This window comes from Salmo trutta, chromosome 8, assembly GCF_901001165.1.
Source record: "Salmo trutta chromosome 8, fSalTru1.1, whole genome shotgun sequence".
NCBI lineage: Eukaryota > Metazoa > Chordata > Actinopteri > Salmoniformes > Salmonidae > Salmo > Salmo trutta.
Window position 1 is genome coordinate 32,151,994 of NC_042964.1, and position 19,516 is coordinate 32,171,509.

The following is a 19,516-nucleotide window of genomic DNA, read 5'->3' on the forward strand; positions in this document are numbered from 1 at the left end:
TCATATATGAAATTTGCTTAATATTAGGAAAGTTGAGAAATAAAAATAGCAGGCTTAGCCTATAGAAAGCTGATGGGATCCTCTTTTTAATAGAGCACATCAAAACTCTTTTTTTCTCACGCAATTACATAGCCTATAGAAATGTTGTGCAACATGAGCTCATGGGAGCAGCAGCATCGGAGCAGCAGCATCAGAGCTTGGAGAAGCCTAGTTACCGTGACTAAACGGTCATGTGGAATTTGACTGCGTTCATGACTCGTAACTGCCAGTATGGCGGTAAGATGGTCACCGTAACAGCCCTAGCAATGGGGTGAATCGTAACTTCCACTGAAGTGAAATTTTCACTTAGATTCCCCATTTGACATCAATGCATGACAGAGAAATTCGACTTAAGCAGAAGATTTACCCTTCAAGTACATCACAAATGACTTGAGATTGGTTATGCACTGATCTCTCTCTTTTATCCTGTTCAGAAACAATTCTACACTAACTGAATTCAAATGACTGTCAAATCGATGAGGTTGTCTGTGTCCTTTAATAGTTAAATACAGGCCTTGAGAAACACTAACACGCACATATTATCTGCCTCAATTTTAAATCAGGATTAGAGCTTCTGCTATCTGTTGATTGGCATTGGTTGTTTAGCGAGGATTATGAAAGAAGTTGAAAAAAGTGCCATTACTTTCAAGACTAGCCGTCTCGGGAAGTAATAATCATTTTGAAAAGTTAGTCTTCTTCTGTTTGGTGATTTTTGCCTTCCCTGATGACAGCAAATTTGCTTGTTCTCAGTTAACTGAGCAGAGCTGGCATGTTTCTATCAGAGTAACTGGCTATAGACCATATGGCCATTCTATCCAGTGTACCCTCCAAAGAACTTTGGGTTTTAATGCGTGTGCATGTACTTGTATTAGAAGGGCATGTCATAAAAACAATAAAGACCTGTGGGGGGTCCTGTTCCCAGAATGTCATAAAAAAAAAAACCATCTGACTACAACAAAATAACACACACTCAGTGCTCAGCAACAGACTGACTGTGTGGTCTACAATATAACCACCTGAAATGTAGCGGACGTTCATCTTCGGGGCAGCAATACCTGCCAGTTTCTTTGTTTTCCAAAGGCCCAACTCCTCATCCTTGCCCTTTCGGCGTGAAATACTGTTTACATATCTCTTTAACAAGACACTTGCATTAAGCTGATTCATGGTCTTCTTGAGGAGTTGGGTTGGGAACCATAAACAGCAGTATTTCTGGGCTGAGAGGAGAAGAGGAGAGCAGCGGGCAGGAGACTTTATTATTGTTATCTTTTCTTCTCCGTCAGGCAGGGATGGATGGATGGAGGGAGCGGAGGGAGGGAGAGAGGCAGGATGTTCGGGGATCTAGCAGACTGGCCCTTTTATGGGGCCACATTTCGCACTCAATAAACCTTGTTTCCACTTTATTTGGACTCCCAAATAAAAACACCACGCTGCCGGAGCCACGCTGACATCTCACAAGAGTGTGTGTGTGTGTCAGTTTGTGTGCGTGCCAGTGTGTGTGTGTTTGACAAATAGCATCTCCAGACTCCAGCATCTCTCCAGTGAGTCAATAAACCAAAGCCTGAGAAGTGTTGGAACAGACTCTGTCCACACAGTCTGTCAATATACTCTGTTGCTTTATTAGACCTGGGTCTATGTGTGTCTAAGGATATCAAGACATCTCTCCAACCAATCAAAATCAAGTCTCACAAACACATCGTTCTCAAGCCAAGAAATGTCCCTTGCCGTTCCCTGAACAAACCAATCTGGGGTAGACAATACTCTGCTTCTTTATTCAACCCGGGTCTCTGTGTGTAAGATTTTTTTTTACCAACCAATGCAACCAAATCTCACAAACATGTACACACACTGTCAGCCTCAAGCAAATAAACTTCCCTTTCACTGAACCAACCAATCTTCTGATTATGATGGTATATGTTCTGCTGGCCAACAACCCAGTGATTGTGCATGTGTAACGTTAGCATGCTGTCACACTCCCGTTCCCTCTCAGAAATAGCGCCCAATAATATCATCCTGTCTCCAGGAGACCAAGAAGGAAAGGGAGGTGATGATGACGGTCTGAAAGTCTATTGGAGACACAGGCAGAAGATGTGGTAGAGCATGGTGTTTGCAACGCCAGGGTTGTGGGTTCGATTCCCACGGGGGACCAGTACGGGGGAAAAAAAATGTATGAAATGTATGCATTCACTACTGTAAGTCGCTCTGGATAAGAGCGTCTGCTAAATGACTAAAATGTAAATGTAATGTACGGTGTACTCCAATGTAAGGAGATTCCTTTTGAGGAAGGGGGAGACAGGTTTGCACTGTCTTCACATGCTATTCTCCTGCATCCATATAGTCTGTGGGATGTGCCTAACTGTGTATGTTATCCTGACTATCGTCATCATAAACAACAGCCATATTTGTGAGGTCTGAGTAATCTGATGTTATGCACCCCATCGAGAATCTGTTAGGAACAACTTATTGAAGAGACAAAAATAATCCTCCCCTTTCAAGTGTGCGAGTGTGGTAATATTTAACATATATACACATGCATTATATACACCTCACATGTGACTCAGACCAAGCAATGAACCTATTAAAATGTTTATCTGACTTCATAAAGATTATTTAGCAATATGCAAGAGACTATAGTTGAATTTCAGTACTAGGCAATCAAATACTTAAATTGAATTCTAAATACAAGTGCACTTAATTACTTTGTAAAATGAATGGATTCACATACAAGGCATAAAACTTAAGTTATAAGGCAATGCTGACATTAACAAAAGCATTATTCTAGGCATATAGATCCTAAGGTTAACTTACAAGACAAAGCATGAACAAAGAGATGCCTAGGAAATGAGAATTGATCATACAACCTTCCTCCATGAAATGGATACAGGATAAGAGAGAGAACAAAGGCATTTAATTAAATTTATAACATCTGAAGGTGTAACCGAGTGGCGCAGCGGTCTAAGGCACTGCATCTCAGTGTTTGAGGCACCACTAGACACTACAGGTTCGAATCCAGGCTGTATCACAACCGGACGTGATTGGGAGTCCCATAGGGCGGCGCACAATTGGCCCAGCGTCGTCCGTCATTGTAAATAAGAATTTGTTCCTAACCGACTTGCCTAGTTAAATAAAGGTTCAATTATTAAAAAAAATGTAATAAAAAAAACCCACCACCATTGACCAATGAAATGATACCAAGTTTACAGTAACCTGACAACCAGGCTCAATCTCCAAATGGTGTCACGGCATTTAAAGGCTTGTGTGGGGGATAAGACCAATGTAAATAACTCAGAATTCCTGAGAGGATAATAAAATCCCTTTGCATAGAGTCATTTAAAGTTCACCCTGTACAGATACAAGTAACCAGAGATCATACATACATATAGATAGCTTCAGAGTCCTCTTTTGGGGACAAGTTTCAGATGGATACTATAGTATTATTCTATGTCTGGTATCCATCACACATTCAATAGTCAGTCCTCTGGCTACTGTAAAGGAGAGATACATTTTGGCCCCTCAGAGGGGGAATGGCTTACTTGTCCTTGGGCGTTTTCCTTGTGTTCCTGCACCATTTGCCATGCAGCTCCAGGTGACAGAGAGCACATAAATTAGGGCAGAGCCTACAAGTGTGTCTGTGCATGCATGTGTGTGGGTCAGCATAGGTTGTCAGAAGAGTAATGGGCTACTGCACTTTCTACTCAAACCCTAAAATCCTTAATGCAAGTGTCAATTTGAAAATAAGCTCCGGGTCTAAGCTTCCGGGAAACACAGCAGTGGTTCTGTCAGGTTAACCAGGCTACCGATACATTTTCAGAAAGCAATCACACCCACCTTCTGTCTGACTCAAACTCTCTCCTCATCCACTGATAACCCCGGTCTTGCTGAATGTAAATAAGCCTATATGGTTGAAAAGTATATCTTCCTCTACTCGCTTGAAGAGTTGGGTTCATAGCTGGGTATAATTGACATCGGAATCTGCAGAATTGTTCAGAAAATTTGAAAAAGCACTTAGCCAAGTGCCAATGTTTCGTCATACTCATTTCACTCAGTGGTAACTTTCTCTTGTAATTGACGTTGGAGGCTGCTGTCACCAATTTTCAGCTGCCATTCGCTCTCTTTGGTCAAAGACATCAGTCTCAGAATTGCAACGGCTGAACTTCTGAGAACCATACTCATACGTCGGACCTCTTCTTTCAAGTTATTTTATATTATTAACCCTCTTCGGAGGACAAATATTTTTTAGTTTTTTTGCTACATGTACATGCAGTTGAAGTCGGAAGTTTACATACACTTTAGCCAAATACATTTAAACTCCGTTTTTCACAATTCCTGACATTTAATCCTAGTAACAATTCCCTGTCTTAGGTCAGTTAGGATCACCACTTTATTTTAAGAATGTGAAATGTCACAATAATAGTAGAGAGAATGATTTATTTCAGCTTTAATTTCTTTCATCACATTCCCAGTGGGTCAGAAGTGTACGTACACTCAATTAGTATTTGGTAGCATTGCCTTTAAATTGTTTAACTTGGGTCAAACGTTTTGGGTAGCCTTCCACAATAAGTTGGGTGAATTTTGGCCCATTCTTCATGACAGAGCTGGTGTAACAGTCAGGTTTATAGGCCTCCTTGCTCGCACACGCTTTTTCAGTTCTGCCCACAAATGTTCTATAGGATTGGAGGTCAGAACTTTGTGATGGCCACTCCAATACCTAGACTTTGTTGTCCTTAAGCCATTTTGCCACAACTTTGGAAGTATGCTTGGGGTAATTGTCCAGTTGGAAGACCCATTTGCGACCAAGCTTTAACTTCCTGACTGATGACTTGAGATGTTGCTTCAATATATCCACAGACTTTTCCTCCCTCATGAAGCCATCTATTTTGTGAAGTGCACCAGTCCCTCCTGCAGCAAAGCACCCCACAACATGATGCTACCACCCCCGTGCTTCACGGTTGGGATGGTGTTCTTCGGCCTTGCAAGCCTCCCCCTTTTTCCTCCAAACATAACAATGGTCATTATGGCCAAACAGTTGTATTTGTTTCATCAGACCAGAGGACATTTCTCCAAAAAGTACGATCTTTGTCCCCATGTGCAGTAGCAAACCATAGTCTGGCTTTTTATGGCGCTTTTGGAGCAGTGGCTTCTTCCTTTCCGAGCGGCCTTTCAAGTTATGTCGATATAGGACTCGTTTTACAGTGGAAATAGATACTTTTGTACCTGTATCCTCCAGCATCGTCACAAGGTCCTTTGCTGTTGTTCTGGGATTGATTTGCACTTTTCACACCAAAGTACGTTCATCTCTAGGAGACAGAATGTGTCACCTTCCTGAGCGGTATGATGGCTGCGTCGTCCCATGGTGTTTATACTTGCGTACTATTGTTTGTACAGATGAATGTGGTACCTTCAAGCATTTGGAAATTGCTCCCAAGGATGAACCAGACTTGAAGAGGTCTACAATTTTTTTCTGAGGTCTTGGCTGATTTCTTTTGATTTTCACATGATGTCAAGCAAAGAGGCACTGAGTTTGAAGGTAGGCCTTGAAATACATCCACAGGTACACCTCCAATTGACTCAAAGGATGTCAATTAGGGTTGGCGCCCCCCCTTGGGTTGGCAGCCCAAGGGTTGGCGCCCCCCCCCCCCTTGGGCTGTGCCGTGGCGGAGATCTTTGTGGGCTATACTTGGCCTTGTCCCGGGATGGTATGTTGGTGGTTGGAGATATCCCTCCAGTGGTGTGGAGGCTGTGCTTTGGCAAAGTGGGTGGGGTTATATCCTACCTGTTTGGCCCTGTCCGGGGGTTTCATCGGATTGGGCCAGTGTCTCCTGACCCCTCCTGTCTCAGCCTCCAGTATTTATGCTGCAGTAGTTTATGTGTCGGGGGGCTAGGGTCTGTCTGTCACATCTGGAGTATTTCTCGTCTTTTCCGGTGTCCTGTGTGAATTTAAATATGCTCTCTAATTCTCTCTCTCTCGGAAGACCTGAGCACTAGGACCATGCCTCAGGACTACCTGGCTTGATGACTCCTTGCTGTCCCCAGTTCACCTGGCCGTGCTGCTGCTCCAGCTCCAACTGTTCTGCCTGCAGCTATGGAACCCTGACCTGTTCACCGGACGTGCTACCTGCCCCAGACCTGCTGTTTTCAACTCTCTAGAGACAGCAGGAGCGGTAGAGATACTCTCAAAGATCGGCTATGAAAAAGCCAACTGACACTTACTCTTGTGTTACTGACTTGTTGCACCCTCGACAACTACTATGATTATTATTATTTGACAATGCTGGTCATTTATGAACATTTGAACATCTAGGCCATGTGCTGTTATAATCTCCACCCGGCACAGCCAGAAGAGGACTGGCCACTCCTCATAGTCTGGTTCCTCTAGGTTTCTTCCTAGGTTTTGGCCTTTCTAGGGAGTTTTTCCTAGCCACCGTGTTTCTACACCTGCATTGCTTGCTGTTTGGGGTTTTAGGCTGGGTTTCTGTACAGCACTTTGAGATATCAGCTGATGTAAGAAGGGCTATATAAATAAATTTGAATTAGCCTATCAGAAGCTTCTAAAGCCATGACATCATTTTCTGGAATTTTCCAAGCTGTTTAAAGGCACAGTTAACTTTGTGTATGTAAACTTCTGACCCACTTGAATTGTGATACAGTGAATTATATATGAAATAATCTGTCTGTAAACAACTGTTGGAAAAATTACTTGTTTCATGCACAAAGTAGATGCCCTATCCGACTTGCCAAAACTAGTTTGTTAACAAGAAATTTGTGGAGTGGTTGAAAAAGGAGTTTTAATGACTCCAACATAAGTGTATGTAAACTTCCGACTTCAACTGTACATTTTACATATACATAGATACATACATACATACATACATACATGGTACTTTCATATAAAGCAGTCACATAACAATACTTCACCAACATAAGCTCTTTAATCCCAACCCTCAGCCACTCTCAGACCATCCCACCTATCACCATAGACCACCCTCATTTGGTTTCCATGTGCCATATATTTTACAATTGTGCTGTGATGTTTTATATAATGTTGTTCCTTTCTAAATCGTACAGTATCCACAGATTGTGAGCTAAAGATGAAAACCTTTCCTACGAGTTCTATTATATTATTTATTGACTGACTATGGCTTTCCAAATTGCCCAACACTGCTATTTGTAAGGTTCATTTGAAGTGCATGCTGTGATTTTTTACCATTCCTGAACCTGTGACCAGAAAAAAGCAACATACTGTAGGGGCAATACCAAAATAAATGACCTATTGATTCTGTCTCTTCACAGCAAAATCTGCAGAGCTGAAATTGTTGTATGCCTCATATACAGTGAGGGAAAATAATATTTGATCCCCTGCTGATTTTGTACATTTGCCCACTGATAAAGAAATGATCAGTCTATAATTTTAATGGTAGGTTTATGTGAACAGTGAGAGACAGAATAACAACAAAAACATCCAGAAAAACACATGTCAAACATTTTATAAAATGATTTGCATTTTAATGAGGGAAATAAGTATTTGACCCCCTCTCAATCAGAAAGATTTCTGGCTCCCAGGTGTCTTTTATACAGGTAATGAGCTGAGATTAGGAGCACACTCTTAAAGGGAGTGCTCCTAATCTCAGCTTGTTACCTGTATAAAAGACACCTGTCCACAGAAGCAATCAATCAGATTCCAAACTCTCCACCATGGCCAAGACCAAAGAGCTCTCCCAGGGATGTCAGGGACAAGATTGTAGACCTACACAAGGCTGGAATGGGCTACAAGACCATCGCCAAGCAGCTTGGTGAGAAGGTGACAACAGTTGGTGCGATTATTCGCAAATGGAAGAAACACAAAATAACTGTCAATCTCCCTCGGCCTGGGGCTCCATGCAAGATCTCACCTCGTGGAGTTGCAATGATCATGAGAACGGTGAGGAATCAGCCCAGAACTACGCGGGAGGATCTTGTCAATGATCTCAAGCCAGCTGGGACCATAGTCACCAAGAAAACAATTGGTAACACACTATGCCGTGAAGGACTGAAATCCTGCAGCACCCGCAAGGTCCCCCTGCTCAAGAAAGCACATATACATGCCCGTCTCAAGTTTGCCAATGAACATCTGAATGATTCAGAGGACAACTGGGTGAAAGTGTTGTGGTCAGATGAGACCAAAATGGAGCTCTTTGGCATCAACTCAACTCGCCGTGTTTGGAGGAGGAGGAATGTTGCCTATGACCCCAAGAACACCATCCCCACCATCAAACATGAGAGGTGGAAACATTATGCTTTGGGGGTGTTTTTCTGCTAAGGGGACAGGACAACTTCACCGCATCAAAGGGACGATGGACGGGGCTGTGTACCGTCAAATCTTGGGTGAGAACCTCCTTCCCTCAGCCAGGGCATTGAAAAATGGGTCATGGATGGTATAAACAACATTTAGTTTTCAATTAGTCGGAAATGAGAAGTTGTAACCTGTATAATAAGGCAAAAAGGCCCTTTTTGAACAAAGGAAGAGTCTTTGTTAATAATCTACCCGAGAACCATTTTGGGTTTGAATATAACTTATGTATGAGTGAAGATTTTAGTGAGAGCTTTAAAGCTTTAATATTTAAATCATTTTAGCCCCCAAACTCATATTCATTATGTAAATAGGCACGTTTAATTTTGGCTTAGCATTCCAAATAAAATGTATTTTTTTTGCTCATGATTTAAAAATCGAGTCATCTGGAGTAGGCAGTGCCATTAGTAAGTAAGTAAACTGTGATAGGACCAAAAGACAATGTGATTTTTCCATAAATAGACAAGTATTTACCTCTCCATGGTTGCAGAATCTTATCTATTTTTTCTAACTTTCTATTGAAATTAATTGTGGTAAGTTCATTTATATTTTTTGAGATTTGAATACCAAGTATGTCTACTTCACCATCCGCCCATTTTATTCGTAAACTACTAGGTAGTGTAAACACTACACGATCCAATACGTAATATGTTACACTTGTCATAATTATGTTTTTATCCAGATAGGCTACAAAAGTGATCAAGATCTTCAATGAGACTGCGCAGGGATCCAGATTGTGGACTTAAGAACAAACTAGTCATCAACATACATTGACACTTTTGTTTTTATCCCCAGGATTTCTAACCACTTAATGTCCTTGTTGGATATAATTTTAATAGCTAGCATTTCAATGGCCATAATAAATAGATGGAGACAACGAACAGCCTTGTTTACCTCTTAAAATCACAATACTTTGAGAAGTAACCATTATTTACTATTTTACATCTAGGGTTGCTGTACATAACTTTAATCCATTGTATAAGAGATGTTTTGCTTCCTCTCAAAATATAATTTGGTAAACTCTGTAAATTATTTTTGGTAGAATTTCTATGTTGAAGATTCAAGAACAATTTTGTGCATTTTTCACAATTTTCCATCCAATTTGCTTTATTTTTGTAATACATTACACTTGATCGTACCTCCATTTTCTTTCAAGTGTAGATGAGTCAAGGGAAATTGTTTTACAAACTGGTGCCTGATACACCCCAAAGCTGCTAGCCTAAATGTCTCCTCACTCCTTTTCCTCAGACTTTTATCAGTACAGTCTGTGCTGGAGAGTAGTACTTATCTCATTTATTAGGAGTAATGTGTTGAAAGTCATGTGGTTTTGAATATTTGTTTCTGTGAAAGTCATACAACATGATCAGAAGTAAATATCTTATGCCTATGTCTAATTCAATGGCAACAAGAATGTCATAGGACAAGGCAACTCAACTACTATTTGAGCAGGTCCAGTGACACAAATTTCCTAGCTGGCAAAGGTCCGGATGGATATCATTCTTTATTGGCACTGTGGTACAGCGTCATAAACTGTCATCTATGACTTAGGAAACATGTTATATAAAATAAATCAAATGCGCCAAATACAACAGGTGTAGACCTTACAGTGAAATTCTTACTTACAAGTTCTTAACCAACAATGCATTTAAGAAAAAAATAAACAAATAATTAAAGAGCAGCAGTAAAATAACAATAGCGAAGTTATATACAGGTGGTACCAGTACAGAGTCAATGTGCGGGGGCACAGGTTCGTCAAGGTAATATATATGTGGGTAGAGTTATTAAAGTGACTTATGCATAGATAATAACAGAGTAGCAGCAGCGTAAAAGAGGGGGGGATGCATATAGTCTAGGTAGCCATTTGATTAGATGTTCAGGAGTCTTATGGCTTGGGGGTAGAAGCTGTTTAGAAGCCTCTTGGACCTAGACTTGGCGCTCCGGTACCGCTTGCCGTGCAGTAGCAAAGAGAACAGTGTATGACTAGGGTGGCTGGAGTCTGACAATTTTAAGGGCCTTCCTTTGACACTGCCTGGTATAGAGGTCCTGGATGGCAGGAAGCTTGGCCCCAGTGATGTACACGTTGGCCAATAGTATGGATGGCAAAGGCAGATTAGCCGCTCGTCGGCAGATCCTCACAAGGCACCCCAATCTCTTTCCGCGATACCTCTTCCGTCTTTTTCTCCTGCGAATGACGGGGATGAGGGTCTGTTCGGGTGTCTGGAGTAAATCCCTCTCGTCCAACTCATTAAAGAGAAATTCTTCATCCAGTTCAAGGTGAGTAATCGCTGTTCTGATTTCCAGAAGCTCTTTTTGGTCATAAGAGATGGTAGCGGCAACAAGATAAGTTACAAAAAATGCAATAAATAAATAAAATAGCAGTTGGTTGAGAGCCCATAAAACAGCAGCCATCCCCTCCGCCGGCACCATCTTTGAGACATGACACATTTGAATGAATTACAACTTTTTTCTTTTGAATGTAAACATGTGCATCATTGCATCAACTTTGCTGAAGAACAAAAGTGGTTGCAGTTGTCCATTCAAAAAGTGCACTGAACCATTGTACATGGGCCTTGAATTATTAAATAATATCAAATCTAATTGTATTGGTCACATACACATGGTTAGCAGATGTTATTGCAAGTGTAGCGAAATGCTTGTGCTTCTAGTTCTGACAGTGCAGCAATATCAACAAGTAATCTAACAATTCCACAACAACTACCTAATACACACAAATCTAAGTAAAGGGATAGAATAAGAATATGTACGGATGAGCAATGACCGAGCGGCATAGGCAAGATGCAATAGATGGTATAAAATACAGTATATACATATGGGATGAGTAATGCAAGATATATAAACATCATTATTAAAGTGGCATTAATAAAGTGACTATAGTGATTAATTTGTTAGGAGTGGCCAATGATTTCAAGTCTGTATGTAGGCAGCAGACTGTGTTAGTGATGGCTGTTTAACAGTCCGATGGCCTTGAGATTGAAAAACAGCTTCTGTCTCTCGGTCCCAGCTTGGATGCACCTGTTCTGACCTCGCCTTCTGGACGGTAGCGGGGTGAACAATATTTACATTAAATAAAGTGCTTTTCTGGAGAACAAAGGAGAGTTGAACAAAAATAATCTGAATGCTCAGAAAGTCACTGTGGGCAATATTCATGTATAAGCCACTCTGGGCCTTGCCCTTGTATCAACGAGAGAAATTGCACTGTCTGTCTCCTGCCAATGCTTTGAACTTTGGCACAAATGATGTGAAAGCAACTCTGAGACACTGGTACAGGTGTTCACTGGTGAGTCCGGTATGGCATTTGTTTTTTTAAGAAAAGTAATTGTGGAGAAGACTGATATACAGCTGTATGTGGCACCAAATATGGTCAGGATGTGTAGTACCAGTTTTTTTGAGAACAAGGACATCAACTGCAGGCACCATCTTTCCCCAGAAAGTGACAGGGTCGCAATCACAAGCCTGCTCCTTCAAAGCCACACTTTCTTGCAGCTCAATCAACTCCATTTGGGGTTCTGGGTGAGCAGCAGTAGCTCTCTCCCAACAGTGAAGTCATCAAAGCAAGCCTTGAAGTTATCCATTAGCTTCTGGATGAAATCGACATGGTTGGGAACATCTTAGTCTCCCTGCATTTGCACCAGAAGATTGAGGAAGTGGACAAGGTCTCCCTGGAGATCATTCTGGAAAAGCTCAAATTTCCTCTGGAAAGCCCGGACAGCTATTATCATATCACACACACTGTTGTCCCGTCCCTGCAGCTTAACATTGTTAAGGTGTGATGTAATGTCTGTCAAAAATGCAACTTGTCGGCAGTCCCTGTCACCGTCTTCTCCTCATCTTCCAAAAACTGAGTTGCCTTGTCACTCTTTTGCTCTAATAAGAACGCTTTGATTTCCTCCCGAATGGCCCAAAAGCCTCCCAAAACCCTGCCTTTGCTGAGCAATATGATATTGTTGTGCAATAGTAAGTAATAAAAACGGCATTGGTCTCTGTCAGAAAGCCTCGTAGCAGGCGGCGTTATAGGGATGATGTTGCTCTCAAAAAGTTGATCAGTTTCATCATCGTTGTCGTGACCTTAGAATACTCTTTTCCCAGACTGGCACACAGGACAGATTGATGGGTGATGTAATGGTATGATGTCAGGTTTAGGGCGGTCCTCTTTCAAACGTGCAACCAGCCCCCCTCTCTTTTCCTATCAAGGCTGGAGCTCCATCTGTTGTGATGGAGACCACGGACTTCAGATCTATCCCCCTTTTTGTCAGCATCCCTTTGATGGTCTCATGGGTATCCTCTCCCCGTGCGTTTGCTTCTAGATTTGTTAAGACCAACAGCTCCTCACAGAATTCCTTCTTTGCTTCAATCTGACAAACACCAGCGGCTGGGCATGATCAATGTTATCTGTTGATTCATCCACAGCTAATGAAATGCATGGTGAATGGCCTCATCAAGTTGTGAAGTCAAATTTTCAGCTAATATTTCAGTTCTCATTGCTGTGGAATCTGACAGTGGGATCTGATCTTTTCCCTAAGCTAATTTTTTGTTACCTTCAAGCAAGGCGTCAGCAACTTCACACATGCATTATTTTACCATCTCAGCATCGGAAAATGTTTTTTTTGTGTTTTCCCAAAACCCAGGCTATCCTCAGTGAATACTCCATTTCATGTTGTTGGGCTGTCAGGGAATTGACATGGACTTTGGTGGACCTCTCATATTGGGATTTGAGTTGGTTAATCTTGTTTGTTCTCATCCCCGTGTTTAGGAGATACATCGGATCGATATTACTATTGTGTCATAACATTGGCACTTTTCACAAGGGCTACGGACTCACTGCATATTAGGCACATTGGTTTTGTGCTGGTTGTGGGAAGAATTACGTTTCGTCTACTCGTCTTTGAATATACGGTTTTCGGGCGTACATGATTATTTATTTTATGAACAAGCCATATTACTAAAGATACTGGTAACTAAGCTCCTATCTGCGAGATTAACAGTTGAACCGCGGTCAAATCATTATTTTACCTTGTGCTTGCTTGTCCCGAGGTTCCGCAGAGGATATTTGCATTGATGTGATTGGGTAAGACGTGGCCTCTTGTATTTGCATATAACCTCACGTTTGGATTAGACGGGGCAGTAGTAGAGGTGCGCGTTGCTTCGAGAGAGAGAGAGAGAAAGAGAGTTTGCTGAGTTTGAGAGGCCGCGGCACCTGGTTGATTTTTTTTAAAGCTGTCTAAAAATAATTAACTTTTATATAACTAAATGATGTTTAAAACTAGATGTTGTTCGGTCCGTATTGACCCTTAACTGGGTCTGGAACCGGACCGTGGTCCGCCAGTTGAGTTTGGCTGTCATAGGAGGATGATGTGTGTGAAGTCTTGCACTATACAGGGCTGGGCTGTAGAACATACTTCCCTTTTATAGAAGTGGTATTCCTTATTCCACATGACCTATTAGTGGTTAATAATACATGTCCATTGCAAAACAACCTGCTGCACAGTGTACAGTACTTACAGTTCTACATGGGTTTTCATGGAATCATTTGGCATCTTTCCGCAGTTTCCAAAACAGTCCCTTATTTGACCTTCACAGACATCAGTGTTACATAATGGCCTTCTTAAACATAGATAACGTTCAAATAAATGTCTTCCAACACCATCGAGAGCAATCTGTCTTCATTTGTGCCGTGCAAGAGACATATGCTCTTCATTATCTTGTTAGCTACTGCAGATATCATAATAAACAGCATACTAAATATGGTGACCCGTTTGACTATACAGGAGAGTTTTGCCAGTTTGTGTTCAACTGATTCAGAATGTGTTGAATTGGCTTGGGTAAAGTAAGGCACTTCAGACCAGAACAACAATCAGCGGTTGATTTACTAGATTGTTTATTGTGTAATCGTCACTGAAACATGGGAACTAAAACAAATACTGTTCTTCTAACAAAAATAAGCCCACAAGTCATATATCTCACTGACTCACTCCAATAGTTGAACAAATAGAACGACACAAACATGGAAAGACAGACAGCCGGAAGATAGACCGAGAGTAAACAGACGGAAAATCATGTAGACAGTCCAACAGATCGACATTAGGCACATACTGTATTGTACAGCGGATAGACAGGCAGGGAGGCAAGCAGACAGACAGACAGATAGTGGTCCTCCTACCTGATTTACCCACTCCTGCTCTACCGAAAACGGCCAGCTTCATCTCGGGACTCTTCGCCATGGCAGCAGGTAGCGACCGGAACCAGAACGGACCAATCACAGAGCCGATAGTTCACACAGCAGGGTTCTGGGATCAGCCACCCATCCTCAGTTCCAGACACGGGAGCTGGGATGTCTGGGAAAGCAAACCATCAAATACGGGATTAAGGCTTTAATATGAAACAGCTTGTCACAAATGAACTTAGATGTATTTCCTGCTGGGATCTGAAGCTATGTGAAATGACAGGCAAGAAGCCTTTGATATACAATTTCCAAGGCAGTGAGTCGTAAAAATGGGAAAGGCACGCGATTCGAGGCCGTCTGGTTTGTGGGATGAGGTCTCTGGATCTGAGAAAAGCATTTTATGTCTAATGCATTAAAAAACCGTATAATAGGTGTAAGTGTTGTGTTCTCTATAGTTTTCTTTGTATTGAGAACCCAGGTGTACTTTATTTTGAGGCTGTCAAATGGCTGTCAATGGTGTGCTAATTAAAATACCCTCAATGCGCTGGAAGCCATTTTGGCTCAAGGGAACAGGTGGCCGCAGGTATTTCTGGTTATCCTCATTCTGACAGGCAGTTCATCATTCTGAGATTCTCTTATTATAATGAACGTGCTCCATATCACTAGGGAGGGTGAGGCAGAGTGAATCCCTCCGAGAGGCTGTGGATATGTCAGGGTACTGTGGCTCCTGTTTATCAATGGCTTAGCCCTGACACACAGAGACACGCACGCATGCTCACACCTACTGAAGTGATGGATGAGGCCCATCTGCAGAAGCGTTATCGCGGGCAACAGCATCACCCCTGATATGAGTCACGTACTCCTTTTTTGCACAGAAGGCTGTTAGCAGCTGCATTAGTATCTGAGCTGGTGTGGGAGGGAGAGGGAGAGCATATGTGGGAGGGCAGTCTTCTGAATTATTCATTCAGAAATAAAGCAAAATGATTCCGTGCTCTAAATAGCAGTCAATTCCGCAGTAATCTGTCTAGCTAGAAACCAGCCGAGCTGTGTTGCTGCTGGCGCTGAAGATAACTGACAGAAATAAACGCTAAACATCACGCATAGTGCATTGCTTCACCTTTCTGCGAGGTATGACGGGAAATGAATGCACATTCTCTCTTCAACTAGAGAAATAAACACCGTTTAATTATCACATAGACATACATTTGCACTAAGTCATGGGCTGGCAGCCCTAACGATGCTCTAGCACTATGTTTTTTCCCCCTCATTTAGAAAACGGCTGCTGCTCAGTACACCATATATACGGAGTGAAATTGTCTGCGTTGCAAATGGCACCCTATTCCATACATGGAGAACCACTTGACTAGAGCGTATGGGCCCTGTACACTATATATGGAATGCAGTGCCATTTGAGACACAGCCATTGTTTATTTGACACCAGGTTGGCTGAGATCAAGAAGTGCGGTGAATCACCTCCCATTAGCCAATCGCAATCTCTCTCAGATCCTGGCACTGGTGCCATCGACAGCCATCCCTCAATACCACTCACTCCCTCACTGACTTGTGTACAGTCACACAGCACTCTCCAAGCCTTCCCACTCAAATTGAGCCCTTATATGGTATGATTGTGCACCATCTGTGCCCTGTCCTAGCCTCCCGAAGGTGCTCGAGTGGCAAACAAGTGTCTCAGTCAACATCGCTGAGGTCATCCTCTCCATCCCCTCCCCTCCCATCATCTATCCCTCCATATCCCCATCTAGACCCAATAAACAGAGAGCCAGGAGACCTCTGAGGCCACACCACCACTCTGGGTTTATACAGCTCTATGCTGCTGCACTAGGGGCTGCAGTGCCAAGCCCTGTCTCTCTTGCTCCAGAGCTGTGTGAGAAATGAGCATCATCCATCTCACAACTTTCTCTCTCCTGCCAAGGGAAGCTGAAGGTTCTAGACTGGAACATCCCGGTCTATCCGTCTGGCTCCAACGTCTGTCTCGGTTTGGGGACACACGTATCGCAACGTAACAACAACATTTAAACAACATCCCCCATCTGTGAGGTTAGCGTCTTCTGAGCACCCATCCACCTTGGTCAAGTAGACCCAAGACGAGGAGAAGACGAGGAGGAATCCATCACGCAACTCCCTCGCCCTGCTAACGTCAGTGTCACTTCCCTGGCCCCTGATTGGCTCAACTTCATGTACCACAGGTTCCCCCCACGGCCCACACTACCCTATCTGTAATCCAATGACGTCTCCTGAAGGGGAGGCCAGATGAATAGCCTCAATAAGGCCTGTGATGGATTGCGTTAAGTGGCTGCTAAGTGGTCGGGGGGGGGGGGGGGGGGGGCGAGGCCGGGGGAGACTTGGTGACAAATTGAACACATCTGGAGTTTAAAAAGAATAACGAGTCCTGCCACAAAGAGCCTTGGGTGATAGTGAGATCTGAGCATACTGTATGGCGGTGTGTGTGTGAGAGAAAGGAGAAGAGAGAGAGCGAGATGGGAGTGGAGGGAAGATATGGGCGATAGGTGCATTGCCTCTGTAAAACTGTGTTCACTACTTTAAGATCCAGCGCTTAAGAAAATACCATCAAAGCCTGTTAAAAGCGAAGGTGAGGAAAATGAAACGTGCTGGCATTTCACCTGAGGGCTTTACACTCGAGACCTTGTCTAAACATTCAAAATAAGCACATTTATTTTTCTTTCCACACCAAAGCCAGAGCTCTGTGCCCATGCCCAGTCCCGAATGCCATTTAACGTTGAGTCAGCAGTGAATGTGGTGTTGTGTCGTAGTTACTTCCGTAGACAGATTACAGGCTGCATGCTTCCAAACCCTGGGTGGAGACCTGAGTGAGTGCTTTGAGCATAGTGCACCACACGCTAAAGAAAGACCTCCAAAAACCACAGCTTTTCCAAAGGGACACAAAAAAAAAAATCTGTTTGATGTGTGCACTGTTCATAAACGCACTGTTCATCAGAGTCAATGTGGCAAATGACATTAGCAAAGATGTAATTCAACGTTCAAGTTCTGTTGAAGTTGTTGAAAAGGTTCAACGCTAATTGTGTGCATTTCAGTAGGCTGCACCCTGCCTGAATAACATAATAAAATAGCATTCCAATTTTTCCAGATGGTAAGCTGAAGGACACATCATAGGCTACACATTGAAAGATCTCACGATGTAAAATGCCATTATTTCATTCTGTCACATTGAGCTTATGGTATAAAGCAGTAGCCGACTCTTGGCAGTCCTCCCGCCAAACCTGTGTTGAACTCTGCTCTGAGAGAGTGTGTGTGTGTGTGTGTGTGCTCTGAGAAGATCAGATCTGTTACACAACACTTCCACACAGCCAGCTCAAGTCTTAGATGACATGAATGCGAAATGAGCAGCAATGTGATAATTCTCACTGCTTGGCTCGCACAGGCGATGGGGGTAACTGACATATTAGACCATCTTGTACATTACATACCGTGGCTTTAACATTTCTAGTTGTTTCAATTAATGATATACCCATTTTTTGGGGAATAATATGACTATAAATACCTTACTGGGCTTACTACAACTGTCTTGCCTTATCAAAACAAAGTTTAGTCCATTGTTTATGTTTTTATAGTATGGAAAAACAATGTATAGCTTCAAGTAATGTTGCTCTTATGAAATGTCTTTCCTTGAGCATTTTAATAGACCTACAGATATAATAGAAATACAGTTAAATTTGCATGTGATAATACAATGGGATGCATTTGTTCCAATGTTTATGACCCTTTCTTTAGTATGTAGATGTTTTATGTCACATACACCAGATAGGTGCAGTGAAATGTGTTTTACAGGGTCAGCCATAGTAGTATGGCGCCCCTGGATCAAATTAGGGTCAAGTGCCTTGCCCAAGGGCACAGCGACAGATTTTCACTTAGTCGGCTCGGGTATTCGAACCCGCTACCTTTCGGTGGGTTACTAGCCCAACATACTAACCACTAGGCTGCCGCATGTGACAGAGTGTGCTTTAATGATTTCTTCCTATTCAATATGAAACGTAGAAAATATCTCAGTTGTTGGCAACAGGTAGGAGATGTGTCACATCCATTAGTCTACAGTTGACATGCTATTGACGTGGAACCAACGCGTACGTGGAAATAGAAAGGGAGACCGCATAATTACTTTAGAAAAATAATGAGAAATACATATGGAATGAAATAAACTAAGCTGACTAACTAAGTCGTTTTTACAGTTGTAGCCCTATGAACAACCAGGTGACTTCAGTTAGGTTACTTTTGGAGACCAATGTCATTCCATACAGAAACAAGAAATCTTCATCTCATAATAAAAAGGTTGACTCACCAAACGATTGGTCAACGTAAAACAATCCTTGTTCTGAAAGCAGCTGCGATGCAGGAACAAAAGTTAATCAATGTTTCTACAGCTTGTAACAAGGAGAGGCGATGTCTTGACTCGAATCCAACCGATTCGGACCCAGCGTTCCCGAAGAGAGGAGCGCAAGGTGGACACCGCTACTTGTCCTCTGATCAAAGCAGTCTGAACGGTGGTCAACCACAAGCACTGTCAAGGTATCTCCAAACGAGGGTCAGCTGCAAGATACGGAGTGGCGCTACTGAACTTGAGTTGTTAATAGCACATTGGCGTGCTGCATACCGTTGCATCTGTTGCAGATGGAAGCAGAGGACACTAGGGCCCTCTGCCGTCAGTAAAGTGAAATAAAACACACCGTAGGCTACACTCAAAGATGAACAAATATGTAATTATGTTACAATGTCATTTGAATAATCAATTGATCTATCATGGCATTGTATTGAAAGTAATGATTGATTACTAATTTAAGACGGATATTGTGGGAAAGTGCAAGAGCATAGCCTCTCTCTCTCGCTCTCTGCAGCAAGTATATGATACGGTTATGTGCACACTATTTGGATAATGTTGATCTTACTGAGGTTGGATGTATTTGAACATTTAAAATGTCACA

At 42.4% G+C, this 19,516-nt stretch overlaps 1 protein-coding gene across 1 annotated transcript in view; it reads right to left on the reverse strand.

Annotated features, from left to right (window-relative positions):
* The window catches only part of LOC115198701 (ras-related and estrogen-regulated growth inhibitor), a 63,312-nt gene extending 44,184 nt beyond the window's left edge, over positions 1 to 19,128 (reverse strand). Inside the window, exons 1-2 of the mRNA XM_029760861.1 lie at positions 18,877 to 19,128; positions 14,541 to 14,715 (exon numbers count right to left, since the gene is read on the reverse strand). Coding sequence (XP_029616721.1) covers positions 14,541 to 14,601 — 61 coding nt within the window. The 5' untranslated portion in view covers positions 14,602 to 14,715; positions 18,877 to 19,128. The remainder of the gene's footprint in view (positions 1 to 14,540; positions 14,716 to 18,876) is intronic.
* Positions 19,129 to 19,516: the final 388 nt, after the last annotated feature.